Source organism: Haliotis cracherodii, unplaced genomic scaffold (assembly GCF_022045235.1).
Source record: "Haliotis cracherodii isolate W230 unplaced genomic scaffold, xgHalCrac1.p SCAF_12, whole genome shotgun sequence".
NCBI classification, from domain to species: domain Eukaryota; kingdom Metazoa; phylum Mollusca; class Gastropoda; order Lepetellida; family Haliotidae; genus Haliotis; species Haliotis cracherodii.
Genome location: NW_027266267.1, coordinates 35,876,824 through 35,896,080, shown reverse-complemented (window position 1 = coordinate 35,896,080; position 19,257 = coordinate 35,876,824). Strand labels below are relative to the sequence as shown.

Here is a 19,257-nt window from a genome sequence, read left to right as displayed (position 1 = left end):
GAAACATTTCTTTTCCCATGTAAGCGGGCATCACATTCTCAGCTACTTGGAAGAAATTGGCCTGTATAATACATTTTGAATATGTATGTGAATAATTAACGCCTTGTTTTTAAATTTGGTATGATGCTTTTAACAACAAAGATTATCTTAAGGCTCTGTTCAGGAGAGGCTTAAAGTATCGTAAAATAATTGTGCCCCTGTGTGATACGTAATTCCTATCATAATCGATGTAACTATCATCAATGAGTGTTTTATGCCAACTCATAGCTAAATATTTTTTTAAATATTGGCGGTATTGAGCACAACCACCAGAAGCTAAAGTGATGACGTAAATCCTGGGATACCGTGCAGTAAGCAGAGGCACCAAAAGTCCCCATGATCCCGAGCGAGGTGGCCTAGATTTGGTTACTGGTGGCCTATAGACTGTGTTGTATAAATGACATTGTTATGCCCAAATATGTTTGATAAAATTTGTTTTGAAAATATAACCTAAGACTCACTTGCGAATATGCCAACTTGGTCTCATCGCTAAATGGCTTAAATAATGCTGATGCGTGGTAAAATTTTAACTCACTCACCTTTTTCATCTCAGAGGACCAGGGGTAGAATGTGTCCCCAGCACCCCATTGCTGGTCGTAAAAGGCGATCGAATAGGGCAACCTGTTTGCCGTGGGGTGCGTCCCTGGGTCGGTGGAGGACGGGATGCTGGTGGTTGAGGGCACTGGTTTCAGGAATAGTGTTCAGTTATCCAATACACAACTGCGCATGCGACCCTTACTTCACCTCGACAGGTGGTAGAATGGGCCCGGTTCTCCCAATCATCATGTCATGCCGAACCCTGTGCAAGCAGTTGAGCTGTCCATGCATTTCTTCTTTGGTGTGGACTTGGATCTGAACTTTGTTTCTTTTTCTTTCCTTTTCTTCGGGGCATTCGTCTAAGGCGCCGCGATTCTCTGTGCAGAGTTGCGTCCCTTGGGCACGCCAGAAACCTATGATTGTGGGTTCGAATCCCGGTTCGCCCCGATTATGATTCTCGGTTTGTTAACACCATACCCGTGCTCGTGGGTTTCAACGAAGTGGTAAACGTCTGAGACCTGCATCACTTCGGGCTTTCCTCCCACATGAAGCTGACACGCCGTGATATAACTGGAATACTGTTACAAGCGGCGTTAAACCCAACTCACGCACTGTTTCTTGTAGACGTCTATTATTGTAGCCTTTGGTTGTTTGCGATGAGAACGACACAGAGAATTATTACTTGTCGACTCCCAAACTGAAACAATATGTTAGCCCAGAAATCTGTACGTACCAGCATTCGGTGTGAAACCAACCAACAACCAACAAATGGTACACAATCAACAATTGTATTATACAAGTAACTAGGTTTACATATCAATACAAAGTACTGCACAGGAATTACAATAGCAGTATGCAATGGAGTGGTCTGACAATATTCAATGGCAGTATAAAATACAAAATATGATGGCAGTGATGATTAGAACAAGTTCAGTTATAATAACATTCACCTGTCCAAAAACTTCCGAGATAGGCCAAGACTGGCAAACCCTGGTCTTGATGTAATGTCAGATGGAGGGTGAGATGAGACAGGCACGCACCCTCTCCACATATATACTCTAACTAGCTTCAAACATTTTCCACACAGTGCGAGACCAGTCTTGTATTTGTTGTGACTTTGACGAGGTCAGCGGATGTTACTGAATATAATTGTTGCATCCGTGGTAACTGTCGTTTGTTTGTTTGTTGTTTAACGTTGCATTCAGCAATATTCCAGCTATATGATGGCGGTCTGTAAATAATCGAGTCTGGACCAGACAATCCAGGGATTGACATCATGAGCATCGATCCACGCAACCAAGTCAGCGAGCCTGACCACCCGATCCCGTTAGTCGCCTCTCACGACAAGCATAGTCGCCATTTACGGCAAGCATGGGTTCCTGAAGACCAATTCTACCCCGAATCGTCACGGGTTGATGGAAAGGTGTTAGCCCCGTGTTGCAGTTGTGACATACTCGCAAAGAACTATTGGTGGCAATTGGCGCAGCTGTGATGGATATTGCATGTAATTTACAGTTGCTTTTGCTCTAACTGATGGAATGGTGTTCTCCCCATGGGAAATCCAGAATAGAAAAAAAATCCCTGTAAACTATGACGGTCGTAAGAAGTGACTTACTTGATCCCGTGGTTTGGCTGGTAACTTATTTGATTGCGTTCAATCATACCCCGCCCCTGGTTGGACTTGTTCAGACTTGATTATTTACAGGCCGCCATCATATCCCTTGAATATTGCGTGCAACGTTAAACTACAAAAACTACGAACTAGCTAGCATCTGTGTCAAGAATGGCAAAGGGTAAATATGATAAACACTACTGTATTTATGTGATAATGGTAATAATATTATATTTATTTCAGGTGTGGTAAACGGCATAAGTTCTACATATGAAGACATCTTTGGAGATAACTTTCACTCTCTCTTTAAAAGCCTCAAGTGGGACAAATTTGTCATTCTCCACAGAAGTGATGGTATGTATGCTTTTTATCCCCCGCCCAACAAAGTTGGCGGGGGATATAGAAACGGGCTCCGTCCGTCCGTACCTCTGTCCGTCCGTCCGTACGTCACGTTTCGTTTCCGGATCATAACTCATATACCGTTCAATATTTTTTCATCAAACTTTGCAGGTTTGTCAGGTACATGTTGAACTGGTACCTTTTGCTATTAAGAAATTTTAGAAATTTTTATTTTTTACGTTTCCATGGCAACAAGATGGACTTAGGTTCCAAACTCTTTTTTTTTCACAATTTCCATAACAAGTTCCACCTCGGTTAAAAATGGTTAGGGTTTGTTTAGATTTAATTATGTCATAAATTCTGCAACAGGGGCGGGGGATATAGCCGCGTTAGTGGCAAACTCTTGTTTAGCTTTTTGTTCAGCATTCTTTACCGTAAATGTCCATACCCAACTTAGTATTGTGTACACGCGTACAAAAAATAGTCCGTACTGGTTATTGGACTTCTGCATTCTCCATTCTCTAATGAGGTGAGGTGAGGTGAAATGGGGTTTAACGTCGCGTCCAAGATTATTGCACTTTTATAGCGACGAGCATGTACGTGTATGTGTTTGTGTGGCTGCTTGTACTAGTCCGGACTGATGCCGATTTATTGTGCTAGCTCACTGAGATACCATGCCGCAGTTTAACATGAATACCCCACTCAGACACAGTATACTGACTCCGAGCAGACCAGTCCTTGTTTTAGCCAATTGATGCCGAGCGCCAGGCAAGGTAACAACAAGTACCATCTTTTAACGTCTTTTGATATGACGCGGCCGGGGATCGAACCCCGGACCTTCCGCTCTCCGGGACGCTCTACCACTAGACCACGGAGGCGGTACTCTCTTATGATATATAGGGGCGATGGGGTAGCCTTGTGGTTACAGCGTTTGCTCATCATGTCGAAGACCCCGGTTCGATTCCCCACATGGGTACAGTGTGTGAAGCCCATTTCTGATGTCGCCCGCCGTGATGATGACGGAATATTGATAAAAGCGGCGTAAAACCTGAGGAAGGGTAGCCTGGTGGTTAAAGCGTTAGCCCGTCACGATGAAGACCCGGGTTCGATTCCACACATAATGCCTCTCGGTCATGGGTGACATTTGTTTGAACCTCAATATTACCGTCGCATATTTTGCATCAGATCTCAAATGAAACTGCTGCAGAATGGTCCAGGGTATTTGTCATAGTATTATGGAGATATCTTACACTGTTTTACTGAGGAAAGTGTTTCTTGTTTCAGAAGCTTACCGGGGGCGGTCGGGTAGCCTAGTGGTTAAAGCGTTCGCTCGTCACGCCGAAGACCCGGGTTCGATTCCCGACATGGGTACAATGTGTGAAGCCCATTTGTGGTGTCCCCCGCCGTGATATTGCTGGAATATTGCTCTAACACGGCGTAAAACCATACTCACTCACTCACTCACTCACTCAGAAGCTTACCGATCAGTTTCAGGTATTCTTGCCCCACCTAATGACAGCATTCAGTACATTGTGTACGACCTGAGCATCACCGATACCTTCAGTACACTGCAGGAAATACACAACTCGCTCTTCCCAGAGATCAACGTGGTTGCTTCAATGAGACAAAGGCATCTTACAGAGTTGATGAAAGCGGTTTGTATTAAACTTCATTCATGATTTTGTTATTGTTAGTTGTCTAACTTGCGTGGGAGTGCATCCGTGGTCTAGTGGTAGAGCGTCCGCCCGGAGAGCGGAAGTCCGGGGCGCCGGGGTTCGATCCCCGGCCGCGTCATACCAAAAGACGTCAAAAGATGGTACTTGCATTGTCAGTATGCTGTATCTGAGTGGAGTATTCATGTTAAACTGTATATCAGTGACCTAGCACTATTAATCCGCATCAGTCCGGACAGAAACAGTGATATACCATACCTCGTCACAGTCACAACTGATACAACCATTAGATACACTAATATATAATACAACACATAGATATTGTAATGTCCCCTGACGTCATCACAGTTACCATGGGACCCGTGAAGATCCGGGTAGAATAGGTCTTCAGCAAAGGCGACTATGATTGTCGTAAGAGGCTAACGGGATTGGGTGGTCAGGCCCGCTGACTTGGTTGATGCATGTCATTGCATCCCAATTGCCTATATCGATTCTCATGATGTCAATCAATGGACTGTCTGGTCCAGACTCGATTATTTACCGACCGCCGTCATAAAGCTGGAATATTGCTGTGTCCGGCGTTAAACAATAAACAGACGAACAAACAAAGGGTCGTAAGAGGCGACATAATGGATCGATTGGTCACGCTCATTGACTTTGTTAATTGTGTGTCATCATACCCCAAAGTCATGGGTCTATGAGATTCTATTTTTCACAGACCGCCGTCATAAAGGTTTACATTTTGCTGTCTACTGTTAACAGGTATCCGTTTTGTCAATGAATATGTATGATAAAACATTGACTAGACAATGGTTGGTTGGTTGGTTGGTTAACGTCGCACTCAGATATATTCCAGTTATATGACGGCGGTCTGTAAATAATCGAGTCTGGACCAGACAATCCAGTGATTGACATCATGAACATCGATATTTCGTATGATTATGGAAAGGGTTTTGTCGCTTTATTTGTTTGATTTCGACTATGCATTTCACCCTCATATTATTTGGGAAGTGTGCGTCTATGTGTAGATCTGTGCATGTTGAACCGTTGTTAATTCCATATTTAGGTTGTGGACATTGACAAGACTACGAAGGGAATGACTGATTTCCAGTACCACTCGAAATGGCTACTTTTCATCGAAGACCTCAACATTCAAGAGCTAGAAAAGATATCCAGGAACATGGGGAATATTGTTGTAGCAGCGCAGATGTGCACAGTATGTTGATAACAATTTGTATCTAAATGTCCCCGTTGTGATTCCGGATGAGAGTAACTTCCGCGTTATGGGGGCTGGTCGTGCACTGATCTTGTTGTCAGTTTCAGTGCCTCGGTTGATTGCGTTCCATCGCACCGGAAGGGGTTGGTTGGTTGGTTGTTTAACGCCGCACTCAGAAATATTCCAGCTATATGACGGTGGACTGTAAATAATCGAGTCTCGACCAGACAATCCAGTGGTTGATATCATGAGCATCGATCCACGCAATTGGGATGGATGACATGCATCAACCAAGTCAGCGACCCTGACCAACCTATCCCGTTAGTCGCCTTTCACGACAAGCATAGTCGCCATTTACGGCAGGCATTGGTTGCTGAAGACCTATTCTACCCGGGATCTTCACGGATCTCCCCGGAAGGGGGTTGGGGGGGGGGGGGGGGGGGGGGGGGGGGGGGGAATCATTGCTCATGATTTATGGAATGTCTAGTCCAGATTTTATCGTGTCCCAATGGCGTAAGAACGATGCAGGTGGTGTCAATCACCGGATTGTCTGGTTTACAGACCGCAGTCATAAAGCTGCAATGATGCTGAGTCTGGCGTTAAACAATTAACCAATAAAACATTTGGGTCACACTGGAGAAGTATCATTATTTGTAGGGAGATGTCGATGTATTTTGCATTAGTCATGTTTATTAAATCGTGACAATAAGTTGACATCTGTATTGTATAATATGTTGTGACACTCGTGAATTTAGGGTCAGTATTGACCTTCAGCAGCCCGTGCATGCTTGTCGTAAGAGGCGACAAACGGGATCGGGTGTTCAGACTGGCTGAATTGGTTGATCGATGCAGTTGTATCTTAACTGCGTAGTCCGATGGATTGTCTGATCCAGATTCGAGTGAGCGCGCGTTAAACAACACACAGACAAAACATGTTGCAAAGCTTGGATCATTTGAATGTTTGAGCGTACATGTATATGTATATACCAGTTACTTTCAGAATGCCACAGTTAAGTACCTGACCTTACAGCACCACCCCAGAGCATGTATATGTATATACCCGTTACTTTCAGAATGCCACAGTTACCTGACCTAACAGCACCACCCCAGAGCATGTATATGTATATACCAGTTACTTTCAGAATGCCACAGTTAAGTACCTGACCTTACAGCACCATCCCAAAGCATGTATATGTATATACCAGTTACTTTCAGAATGCCACATTTAAGTACCTGACCTTACAGCACCATCCCAGAGCATGTATATGCATATACCCGTTACTTTCAGAATGCCACAGTCAGGTACCTGTCCTTACAGCACCACCCCAGAGCATGTATATGTATATACCCGTTACATTCAGAATGCCACAGTTAAGTACCTGACCTTACAGCACCATCCCAGAGCATGTATATGTATATACCAGTTACTTTCAGAATGCCACAGTCAGGTACCTGTCCGTACAGCACCACCCCAGAGCATGTATATGTATATACCAGTTACTTTCCGAATGCCACAGTTGAGTACCTGACCTTACAGCACCATCCCAGAGCATGTATATGTATATACCAGTTACTTTCAGAATGCCACAGTCAGGTACCTGTCCTTACAGCACCATCCCAGAGCATGTATATGCATATACCCGTTACTTTCAGAATGCCACAGTCAGGTACCTGACCTTACAGCACCATCCCAAAGCATGTATATGTATATACCAGTTACTTTCAGAATGCCACAGTTGAGTACCTGACCTTACAGCACCATCCCAGAGCATGTATATGTATATACCAGTTACTTTCAGAATGCCACAGTCAGGTACCTGTCCTTACAGCACCATCCCAGAGCATGTATATGTATATACCCGTTACTTTCAGAATGCCACAGTTGAGTACCTGACCTTACAGCACCATCCCAGAGCATGTATATGTATATACCAGTTACTTTCAGAATGCCACAGTTAAGTACCTGACCTTACAGCACCATCCCAGAGCATGTATATGTATATACCAGTTACTTTCAGAATGCCACAGTTAAGTACCTGACCTTACAGCACCATCCCAGAGCATGTATATGTATATACCAGTTACTTTCAGAATGCCACAGTCAGGTACCTGACCTTACAACACCACCCCAGAGGTTCCATATTCGTACCTGTAAAATACTGTCCTGGATCAAACACACGGGTGTGCTACTTCCCTAACACCGTTTTTGGCTATCATAACAAACGGCTGGTGGTTGGCGTTGTTGAGGTAAAGTTAATCATAATATCCAATAAACGTTCACGTCTTTAGGATCGGACCCGTGAAGATCCGGGTTAGAATAGATCTTCAGGAACCGTAAAAGGCGACTATGCTTGTCGTAAAAGGCGACTAACGGGATCGGGTGGTCAGGCTCGCTGACTTGGTTGATGCATGTCATCGATCCCAATTGCGTTGATCGATGTTCATGATATCAATCACTGGATTGTCTGGTCCAGACCGATTATTTACAGACCGCCGTCATATAGCTGGAATATTGCTGAGTGCGGCATAAAACAACAAACCAAACCAAACCTTTAGGATCGCGATATTTGATAGTGATTCATTGATTATGATACTGTCGGAATTGTAATGAACTCAATCACAACAAATTACAACACATGGATGATAGAAAATGTGATATCCTTTTCAGTCACATGGTTATGTTCATAAAGTCGTATCGAATGGAACAGCTGTATACACAGGATACGCAATGGACATAGTAAAGATATTATCGAAGATGCTCAACTTCAGGTAAAGTTATCAATGAACATTGTTGTTGCTTTTAGGTGAGCAGTTGGCTTGACTTTGCATGTGTTTGTGGCGGGTGCCCTCGTGGTGCAGGATACGCTCACTTTTTCGCGAACAGCTCGTTTCATGACTATTTGGTTAATCGCTGCTGAAGTCAGAGTCGATTGTATGTTTCCGACTTTATAATGAACATGAGTTTGTGAATCACTGTCAAGTAGTGACGATACCAGGTGCTCGCAAAAAGGTGAGTGTATCCTGCCCCACCAGTGGCACCCGTCACAAACACATGCAAAGGCAAGTCAGTTGTTCACCAGAAAAAGAACACTGGAACATATGGTCACTTCTGCGTCAAGTTGGGGAATGTCCTCCACATGTCTACCATAAACCTCTTTGAAAGCTTTACTGAGGCCTTGAATGATGTTAATTTCATATTGAGTCTGTGTATCAAACCAATCGAAGTGCGATGATTCACAATTATTTTCTTCGGGACTGGACTTGATTGGCTGAAGTTATGACCGTAGTAACAGTGAATGTGGTGTTATATCAATATCAAGTTATTTCTGGTAATTTTCCTTATGAGGTGAAATAGGCTTTAACGTCGCGTCCAAGATTATTGCACTTATATAGCGACGTGCATGTACGTGTATGTGTGTGTGCTTGTACTAGTCCGAGCTGATGCCGATTTATAGTGCTAGCACACTGAGATACCACTGAGTTTAACATGAATACCCCAGTCAGACACAGTATACTGACTCCGAGCCGACCACTCCTTGTTTTAGCTCCTTAATGCCGAGCGCCAGACAGGGTAACAACAAGTACCACCTTTTAACGTCTTTTGGTATGACACGGCTGGGGATCGAACCCCGGACCTTCCGCTCCTCGGGCGGACGCTCTACCATTAGACCACGGAGGCGCTTCGTATGTAAATATAAGGGACCGCGTTTGATATTTTGTGCGTAGCGGTGCGGTGTGGTGAGTGATTTGTTTTGTACATGATAATACTTTAAAGATATATTTTGTTCGTTTGACAAAAACCGTTTCAGAGACAATAATGCATATATTAAAGCAGAGACTCTAACCAATATCACATTCCCAAACCCCTGAATATTTAATTGTCGGCACACCTGTTTTGTAGTTACATTATCACTGAGCCAAAGGATGGAGACTGGGGACTGCCTATCAACGACTCCTATGATGGGGTGGTCGGACAGCTCTATAGACGGGTAAACATGCATAAGTGTACACCCGAACAATTTTCTTTGGCAAAACCTGAGAAAAAATATTCTTTCTTGTTTCTTCTGGAAGCAATTACCCTTTTCAGCACATCCATACCCCCAGCCACACTCACTCCGAATACTTTCATTTTGTATTACACATTGTACTGTTACTCATATGCCAAGGGAATCACCAATTGCAATGTTACACTGTCATGTATAGCATCCATGTCAAACCCATACCACTGTGTATCCTGTGTTGTATCTTTATGCTGTGGTTGTCGAATATGTACCACAACGTTTATAGGAAACATTCCCTAGAGATAGTTTGCATAGGTTTGTGACGGTGCCACCGGTTTTATATGGTATCATATGGCTATTTGATGGTGATTCATAGACATGTGTATTGTGCAATTGGAATTTACAGAATTTTCTTATGATTATTGAAATTGTTTTGCAGCTTTTGTCTGAAACAGTAACATGTATCCTTCTTTTAAGTATCATGACGCTATTCGAATACAGTATTTAAGGTCGTGGAATGACTGCAGTGTCATACTGACCACATTTGGATTAGTTCAATTTTTGTAAATAATTTTAGAAGCCTAAAACAAGACTCCTGATTGAAGTTCTGATGTCAATAAATGTATAATAATTTACCAAACATAATTAAGATTAAATGATGTGTTAAGTAATATAGTTGTCTTGTGCCTTTACATACTATTTTGTTTCAGGAAATAGACATTGCAGCATGTGACCTAACAATCGACAAGGGTCGATCTCAGTATATGGAATATATCTATCCACCTATCTACACAGAATCTCTAGTCGTTCTCTACATGAAACATGACTCCTCGTCAAACGATTCCATCTTCCTCCTGGCTGGCCCCTTTCAGCCCATCGTGTACATCGTCGTGTTGTTGTGGACGTGTGTGTTGCCCCTGCTGTTGACTGTAGTGGAGAGCCTTGCTTTGGACAACAGGACATCCATACAGATGGAGGCCTCGAACGTCTCCTACACGAGAATGATCAAATCCAATATATTTACTTACAGCTGGGATTTCCTTGGATCTCTACTGAAACAGGGCAAGTATAATGTGACAATCATGTGAACCAAAATATATGTATGTATTTTTGTCACTTTGGTTGGTTGTTTTTGGTTTGATGTAGCAATTATCTACCTTTTTGGTGGGGGCCTGGAAATAGTGAGTCTGGACCGGACACGACAGATCATGATATCATCTGTAACGATCCACGCCATCAGGGTCCACTGATACGCTATTAACCAAGTTGGTTGTTGGTTGGTTTGTTGTCGGGAATTGAACCCGGGTCTTCGGCGTGACGAGCGAACGCTTTAACCACTAGGCTACCCGACCGCCCCATCACACATAGAATTATGAAACAAGGCAAAACGTGATAGTACAGGCGTCAAATCCACATGATCAACACCCTCTGGCGGCCAGACACGACATGAGGTATGAGATTGAGGCGGTCACACGGGTACGAAGCTCTATGTTATATTCGAATATCAGGAAGTCATGTTGGGGGCGATTATTCATTGGTTGGTTGGTTGGTTTGTTGTTTTACGCCGCACTCAGCAATATTCCAGTTATATGACGGCGGTCTGTAAATAATCGAGGCTGGACCAGACAATCCAGTGATTAATGTCATGAGCATCGATCCACGCAATTGGGATCGATGACATGCATCAACCAAGTCAGCGATCCTGACAACCCGATCCCGTTAGTCGCCTTTTACGACAAGCATAGTCACCTTTTACGGTTGCATGGGTTGCTGAGCATCTATTCTACCCCGGATCTTCACGGGTCCTATATTAACCAAGTCACCGCGTCGGACCAACCGATTCATTAAGTTGCCTCGAGTTGCCAATGTAGATATCGCTTGATCTCACCTAAGCATATATCCTGCCGGAGCCAGTTGTGGATGATAATCTTATTTAAAAGTGACTTCAATACTATTAGAGATCCATTGACGTCGACGGACACGAACGTAGGTGAATGCATCATAGCATTGTTTGTGTCAGGTGTACTTTGTTTGGCAGGATTCTGTAAACAACCCTCCAGCACTCCAGGGAAGGTGTTGGTGTCGTCTTGGTGGATGATGGTGTTGGTGCTCACGTCTGTGTACAGTGCTAATTTGATCGCCGCCTTTTCACTACGGAACGATATCCACCCCTTTTCCAACCTGGAAGAACTCTTACACAGTGACTACGCCATAGGCATGATACCAACTGGATTGTCTTATTATATTATAAAGGTGAGTCAGTCAGCCAGTCACTGAGTTAGTGTGTCCTCGTGAGTCAGTAAGTCAGTCAGTCAGTCAGACAGTCGGCGAGTGAGTCAGTGAGTAAATAAGTCAGTCAGTCAGTCAGACAGTCAGTAAGTCAGACGGTCGGCGAGTGAGTCAGTGCGTAAATCTGTCAGTCAGTCAGTGAGTCAGTCGGCGAGTGAGTCAGTGAGTAAATCAGTCTGTCAGTCAGTGAGTGAGTGAGTTAGTGAGTAAATCAGTCAGTCAGTCAGTAAGTCAGTGAGTCAGTCGGTGAGTGAGTCAGTGAGTAAATCAATCAGTCAGACAGTCGGCGAGTGAGTTAGTGAGTAAATCAGTAAGTCAGACAGTCGGCGAGTGAGTCAGTGAGTAAATCAGTCAGTCAGTCAGTCAGTGAGTCAGTCGGTGAGTGAGTCAGTGAGTAAATCAGTCAGTCAGACAGTCGGCGAGTGAGTTAGTGAGTAAATCAGTCAGTCAGACAGTCGGCGAGTGAGTCAGTGAGTAAATCAGTCAGTCAGACACTCGGCGAGTGAGTCAGTGAGTAAATCAATCAGTCAGACAGTCAGACAGTCGGCGAGTGAGTCAGTGAGTAAATCAGTCAGTCAGTCACTCAGACAGTCGGCGAGTGAGTCAGTGAGTAAATCAGTCAGTCAGACAGTCAGTCAGACGGTCGGTGAGTGAGTCAGTGAGTAAATCAGTCAGTCAGACCCTCGGCGAGTGAGTCAGTGAGTAAATCAGTCAGTCAGACACTCGGCGAGTGAGTCAGTGAGTAAATCAGTCAGTCAGACAGTCGGCGAGTGAGTCAGTGAGTAAATGAGTCAGTCAGACAGTCAGACAGTCGGCGAGTGAGTCAGTGAGTAAATCAGTCAGTCAGACAGTCAGACAGTCGACGAGTGAGTCAGTGAGTAAATAAGTCAGTCAGACAGTCAGACAGTCGGCGAGTGAGTCAGTGAGTAAATCAGTCAGTCAGTCAGTCAGACAGTCGGCGAGTGAGTCAGTGAGTAAATCAGTCAGTCAGACACTCGGCGAGTGAGTCAGTGAGTAAATCAGTCAGTCAGTCAGTCAGACAGTCGGCGAGTAAGTCAGTGAGTAAATCAGTCAGTCAGACAGTCGGCGAGTGAGTCAGTGAGTAAATCAGTCAGTCAGACAGTCGGCGAGTGAGACAGTGAGTAAATCAGTCAGTCAGACAGTCAGACAGTCGGCGAGTGAGTCAGTGAGTAAATCAGTCAGTCAGACAGTCAGACAGTCGTCGAGTGAGTCAGTGTGTAAATCAGTCAGTCAGACAGTAAGTCAGACGGTCGGTGAGTGAGTCAGTGAGTAAATCAGTCAGTCAGACAGTCGGCGAGTGAGTCAGTGAGTAAATCAGTCAGTCAGACACTCGGCGAGTGAGTCAGTGAGTAAATCAGTCAGTCAGACACTCGGCGAGTGAGTTAGTGAGTAAATAAGTCAGTCAGACAGTCAGACAGTCGGCGAGTGAGTTAGTGAGTAAATCAGTCAGTCAGACAGTAAGTCAGACGGTCGGTGAGTGAGTCAGTGAGTAAATCAGTCAGTCAGACACTCGGCGAGTGAGTCAGTGAGTAAATCAGTCAGTCAGACAGTCGGCGAGTGAGTCAGTGAGTAAATCAGTCAGTCAGACAGTCAGACACTCGGCGAGTGAGTCAGTGAGTAAATAAGTCAGTCAGACAGTCAGACAGTCGGTGAGTGAGTCAGGGAGTAAATCAGTCAGTCAGTCAGTAAGTCAGACAGTCGGCGAGTGAGTCAGTGCGTAAATCAGTCAGTCAGTCAGACACTCGGCGAGTGAGTCAGTGAGTAAATCACTCAGTCAGTCAGTAAGTCAGACGGTCGGCGAGTGAGACAGTGAGTAAATCTGTCAGTCAGTCAGTCAGTGAGTCAGTCGGCGAGTGAGTCAGTGAGTAAATCAGTCAGTCAGACAGTCGGCGAGTGAGTTAGTGAGTAAATCAGTCAGTCAGATAGTCGGCGAGTGAGTCAGTGAGTAAATAAGTCAGTCAGTCAGTCAGACGGTCGGCGAGTGAGTTAGTGAGTAAATCAGTCAGTCAGAGAGTAAGTCAGACGGTCGGTGAGTGAGTCAGTGAGTAAATCAGTCAGTCAGACAGTCGGCGAGTGAGTCAGTGAGTAAATCAGTCAGTCAGACAGTCGGCGAGTGAGTCAGTGAGTAAATAAGTCAGTCAGACAGTCAGTCAGACGGTCGGCGAGTGAGTCAGTGAGTAAATCAGTCAGTCAGACAGTCAGACAGTCGGTGAGTGAGTCAGGGAGTAAATCAGTCAGTCAGTCGGTAAGTCAGACAGTCGGCGAGTGAGTCAGTGCGTAAATCAGTCAGTCAGTCAGACACTCGGCGAGTGAGTCAGTGAGTAAATCACTCAGTCAGTCAGTAAGTCAGACGGTCGGCGAGTGAGACAGTGAGTAAATCTGTCAGTCAGTCAGTCAGTGAGTCAGTCGGCGAGTGAGTCAGTGAGTAAATCAGTCAGTCAGACAGTCGGCGAGTGAGTTAGTGAGTAAATCAGTCAGTCAGATAGTCGGCGAGTGAGTCAGTGAGTAAATAAGTCAGTCAGTCAGTCAGTCAGACGGTCGGCGAGTGAGTCAGTGAGTAAATCAGTCAGTCAGACAGTCGGCGAGTGAGTCAGTGAGTAAATAAGTCAGTCAGTCAGTCAGACAGTCGGCGAGTGAGTCAGTGAGTAAATCAGTCAGTCAGTCAGTAAGTCAGACGGTCGGCGAGTGAGACAGTGAGTAAATCTGTCAGTCAGTCAGTCAGTCAGTCAGACAGTCGGCGAGTGAGTCAGTGAGTAAATCAGTCAGTCAGACAGTCGGCGAGTGAGTCAGTGAGTAAATCAGTCAGTCAGACACTCGGCGAGTGAGTCAGTGAGTAAATCAGTCAGTCAGTCAGACAGTCGGCGAGTGAGTCAGTGAGTAAATCAGTCAGTCAGTCAGTCAGACAGTCGGCGAGTGAGTCAGTGACCCCGGATCTTCACGGGTCTTACGACATGCATCGGTTGCTGGGAACCAACATTAACACGGAATACACACTGGGACATGGCTTTGTCAAAGTAGCATGAGTGTGTGTGTGTGTGTGTGTGTGTGTGTGTGTGTGTGTGTGGCTGCTTGTATAGTCCGGACTGATGCCGATTTAAAGTGCTTATTCTCACTGAGATACCAGTCAGACAGTTGGCGAGTGAGACAGTGAGTAAATCTGTCAGTCAGTCAGTCAGACAGTCGGCGAGTGAGTCAGGGAGTAAATCAGTCAGTCAGTCAGTCAGACACTCGGCGAGTGAGTCAGTGCGTAAATCAGTCAGTCAGACACTCGGCGAGTGAGTCAGTGCGTAAATCAGTCAGTCAGACACTCGGCGAGTGAGTCAGTGCGTAAATCAGTCAGTCAGACACTCGGCGAGTGAGTCAGTGCGTAAATCAGTCAGTCAGACACTCGGCGAGTGAGTCAGTGCGTAAATTAGTCAGTCAGACACTCGGCGAGTGAGTCAGTGAGTAAATCAGTCAGTCAGACACTCGGCGAGTGCGTCAGTGAGTAAATCAGTCAGTCAGACAGTCGGCAAGTGAAACAGTGAGTAAATCTGTCAGTCAGTCAGTCAGTCAGTCAGACAGTCGGCGAGTGAGTCAGTGAGTAAATCAGTCAGTCAGTCAGTCAGACAGTCGGCGAGTGAGTCAGTGAGTAAATCAGTCAGTCAGACAGTCGGCGAGTGAGTCAGTGAGTAAATCAGTCAGTCAGTCAGTCAGACAGTCGGCGAGTGAGTCAGTGAGTAAATCAGTCAGTCAGACAGTCGGCGAGTGAGTCAGTGAGTAAATTAGTCAGTCAGACAGTCGGCGAGTGAGTCAGTGAGTAAATCAGTCAGTCAGTCAGTCAGACAGTCGGCGAGTGAGTCAGTGAGTAAATCAGTCAGTCAGACAGTCGGCGAGTGAGTTGGTGAGTAAATCAGTCAGTCAGTCAGTCAGTCGGCGAGTGAGTCGGTGACTGAGTCAGCTCCTGTTTGCCGTTGAGGACAGGTTGTTTGGGGCACTGGAGCCATTAACTGTGCCCTTTGTCCAGCACACCACTTCGACTGTGCCCGGGTGTGGCATTGGGCTGGTCATGCCAAGCCCTGAGATTAAATCATATGCACATATTTGGTTTGACCTATTTTTTTTTCATCTCGGCAAATGCATTTATTGTAATAAAATATAAATTGCTTAGTGTCTTTTTCCAGAAGGCAATGTCTCATGGAACAATTTAGTGATGTTGACATCCGAATTCTGTTTGATCAAATCTTATCAAAGCTTGCGCATGATATGGAAAGCTGTAAGTCCGGATGAGTATGATGTATGCATGGTTCACGTCGCTATATGACTGAAATTGTACCAATTGTGTTAGACATTAGCTCACACACTCATCATTAGATGACCGCCGTCAGGAAGGACAAGGGTTCTTTTCACATTGACACGTTGCTTGTTAGGGATAACCCTTTTACTCTCAGTTAGTCAGGGAGTCTCTTTACACTAATATTAGAGCTACATTAATAAGCATTACATGTAGTTAAGGTTTGGCCAAATAGTTATTGAAAAAGATTCCGGGGCAGTCAACACAGGACATTACCAACCTAGACATTACTATCCAGTCACACGACATGAGTGAGTGAGTTGGGTTTAACGCCGCCTTTAACAGTATTCCAGTTATATCACGGCGTGTCAGCTTAATGTGGAAGGAAAGCCCAAAGTGATGCAGGTCTCAGACGTTTACCACTTCCATGAAACCCACGAGCACGGGTATGGTGCTGACAAACCTAGAAACATAATTGGGGCGAACCGGGATTCGATCCCACAATCATAGGTTTCTGGCCTGCCCAAGGGACGCAACTCTGCACAGCGAATAGCAGCGCCTTAAACGACTTGGCCACCCGTGCCCCCCTCACACGATATGAACACATTCTCGTTTAATAATTACTTACATCAGCATGAGGTACTGGAGACTTATTCTCATTCTGGAATTCAATAAGAAAGGACTTGGAAATGTTATACTACAGAATACCCAATGTATGGAGACCCCATGTGTATCCTGTGGTGCGACATTTTGTTGTTTGTGTATCCTATTTAAAGATGTTTCCTTACAAATGTAAAGACCCGTGAAGATTCCTGGGTAGAATAAGTCTTCAGCAACCCATGCTTGCCGTAAAAGGTGACTATGCTTGTCGTAAAAGGCGACTAACGGGATCGGGTGGTCAGGCTCGCTGACTTGGTTGATGCATGTCATCGATCCCAATTGCGTGGATCGATGCTCATGATATTAATCACTGGATTGTCTAGTCCAGACTCGATTATTTACAGACCGCCGTCATAAAGCTGGTATATTGCTGAGTGCGGCGTTAAACAACAAACCAACAACCAACAAATGTATGACTACGATTTCACTCAATATCTATTTATCCGACAGACAAGCCGCAGGTCAAGTCTACTGGGGCGGCTATGGGATAGAATAACCAACACCGACCTGGCGCTTCTACAAGCTAACGCTTCAGTTCATCTACAGCGCTTGAAGCGTGACCAGTACGCGTACCTCGACTACAGGTCTTACGCTGATCGCATCATGGCAAAGGACTGTCGCCTGGATGTACTGGATGAAAGGATCACGTGGGAGCATCTGGCCTTTGGAGTACAACAACGATCCCCACTAAAGGCTGATATAGAGAGAGTGTAAGTGAGACTAACATGTCCATGTCAGAGCTGAATAAAAGTGAGTGAGTGAGTACGGCTTTAATATATTTTTGTTTGTAAATTGCATCATTGTAACAACCTCTATTCACTCTAGGGGACCACCAGCGGTGGTACATGAGCAATACAGTTAATTAAATTATATATATAACATGACACAGCAAGAATACAAGTGCATAAACACTGTGATTGAGTTTATTTTTTCTGGATAAACATTGAACTCAACAGATGATACAAATTGTGTTACATTTTTTTAGAAAATATGTTTTGCAATAACAGCAAGTGACCTTGTTGGTCATCTTTTCACAATTTTTTTTAAATAATAAGGACCAGATTATTTATTTATTTATTTATTTATTTTTTATTTATTTTTTTAATTATTATTATTTTATTTTATTATATTGTTTTTGCGTACAAGTATAACCTAGCAATTACTAAAGTAAATCAACACAATGGATCTATCTTCCACTAAAATGACTATTCAGGAATACTATGAACTTCGATAACGACGGGGTACATCATAAAATAAGCTTCTCACATTCAATCCATGTTGACCAGGCCTAAGTGACGTTATAAATACTAAGCTGCGCCATCGTAGAAGTGATGTTAGTTAGGAAATAAACACCATGCTAAATTGAATCTGCAACTGAACGCGCAGCGTTAAGTTTAAAATGTTAAAGTCTAGAGGTAAGCTAGCTCTACATTGAAAACATATGTCTATATCCATCGCACCATGACCAAACAAAAAGCAAACCCTGTGAGTCCGTGAATATTTTGAGTGAAGCGGCGTGGGTTCATGTGTTAAAAATATTTTTGTGATTATGATTTTAAAAACATTGGGGGAATTTTCACGTACACACAGGTATTTTTATATGTATTTATGGTAATTTTTACCTTCTCAATAACTGTACATAGTTTTTGTATATCTTTAATGGTACCGTAATCTTTAATGGTGTCCTGATACTTACATCTTCCGAGTGGGTATAGTAGTTAGTTTGCTTTTCTTGTTTCTTCCCATGTTAAGAAACACACTATGGCTAAGCGGTTCCAACTAATGTATTACCCGGGTATCCAGGACAAACTGTACCCTCCGAGGACCGCATGAAATTTTATATACCTGTGTCAGGATCTTGTGTCTTTACCTCCCAAGATTCGTCAGACCATTTACCGGTCGATTTCTTAATTACTTGGTGGTCATTACGGGGCACTTTTGATCTAGTACCAACTAACTCTGGTTGTACTGACCTTAACTTAGTAACTAGGACGCGAATCTATGGATGTCAACTTCTTTATTATGTGTTCCTCATAATAAAGAAGTTGACATCCATAAATTCTCTTCCTTATGCCTCTTCTAAATGCATTTCAAAGACCTGTTAGTAACTAGTTAGTGCTAGTAATCCTTGGATAACCAACCTTCCCGTGATTGTCTAGCTTTTGGGGAATTTTTAAAATTCCTTGCTCAGTCAATTTGACTGAATCTTTTGTCTATTAGACTAGTTTGGTATTCAGACGTTGACCAAGTGACTTCTTTTAGGGATAGGCCCTCTCTGTTTTATTTCTCGTTAGTTAACCAAACCGAGGTTATTCACACATTAGATTGTTGAGTAAATTAGAATGTTGTTAGTTAACTCAATTGACTGTCTACGTATCTTGTCCATATCTTGTCAAAGTGTTATATCAGTGAAATATAAAGATGAGCTTCTGTTCCGTAGAACTCTGGTTTTCTATGTCACTTACTTAAAGATACGGATCGTCCCATTAGAAACGTCTCGCTTCTTCATCTGCGATTGGCTCTCAATAAACACTTTTTTCAAATCTGCAAATTGACATGCTCATCTCTTCCTTAATTTAATATTTAACCTACAAATA

The 19,257-nt window shown here is 44.0% G+C and overlaps 1 protein-coding gene across 1 annotated transcript; it reads left to right on the top strand.

Annotated features, from left to right (window-relative positions):
* Positions 1-8,171: 8,171 nt before the first annotated feature.
* LOC139457334 (glutamate receptor U1-like) lies at positions 8,172-17,374 on the top strand. Its single transcript, XM_071238741.1, has 5 exons — positions 8,172-8,185; positions 9,318-9,405; positions 10,128-10,479; positions 11,456-11,670; positions 17,111-17,374. The coding sequence occupies exons 1-5, from the start codon at positions 8,172-8,174 to the stop codon at positions 17,372-17,374; spliced, it is 933 nt and encodes a 310-aa protein (XP_071094842.1).
* The last annotated feature ends 1,883 nt before the right edge of the window (positions 17,375-19,257 follow it).

Excerpts from the sequence above, each read along its gene's own strand:
- LOC139457334 (XM_071238741.1), top strand. Across the intron at positions 9,406-10,127 it reads TCGGACAGCTCTATAGACGG|GAAATAGACATTGCAGCATG; the intron begins GTAAACATGCAT and ends ATTTTGTTTCAG. Across the intron at positions 11,671-17,110 it reads TGTCTTATTATATTATAAAG|ACAAGCCGCAGGTCAAGTCT; the intron begins GTGAGTCAGTCA and ends TTTATCCGACAG.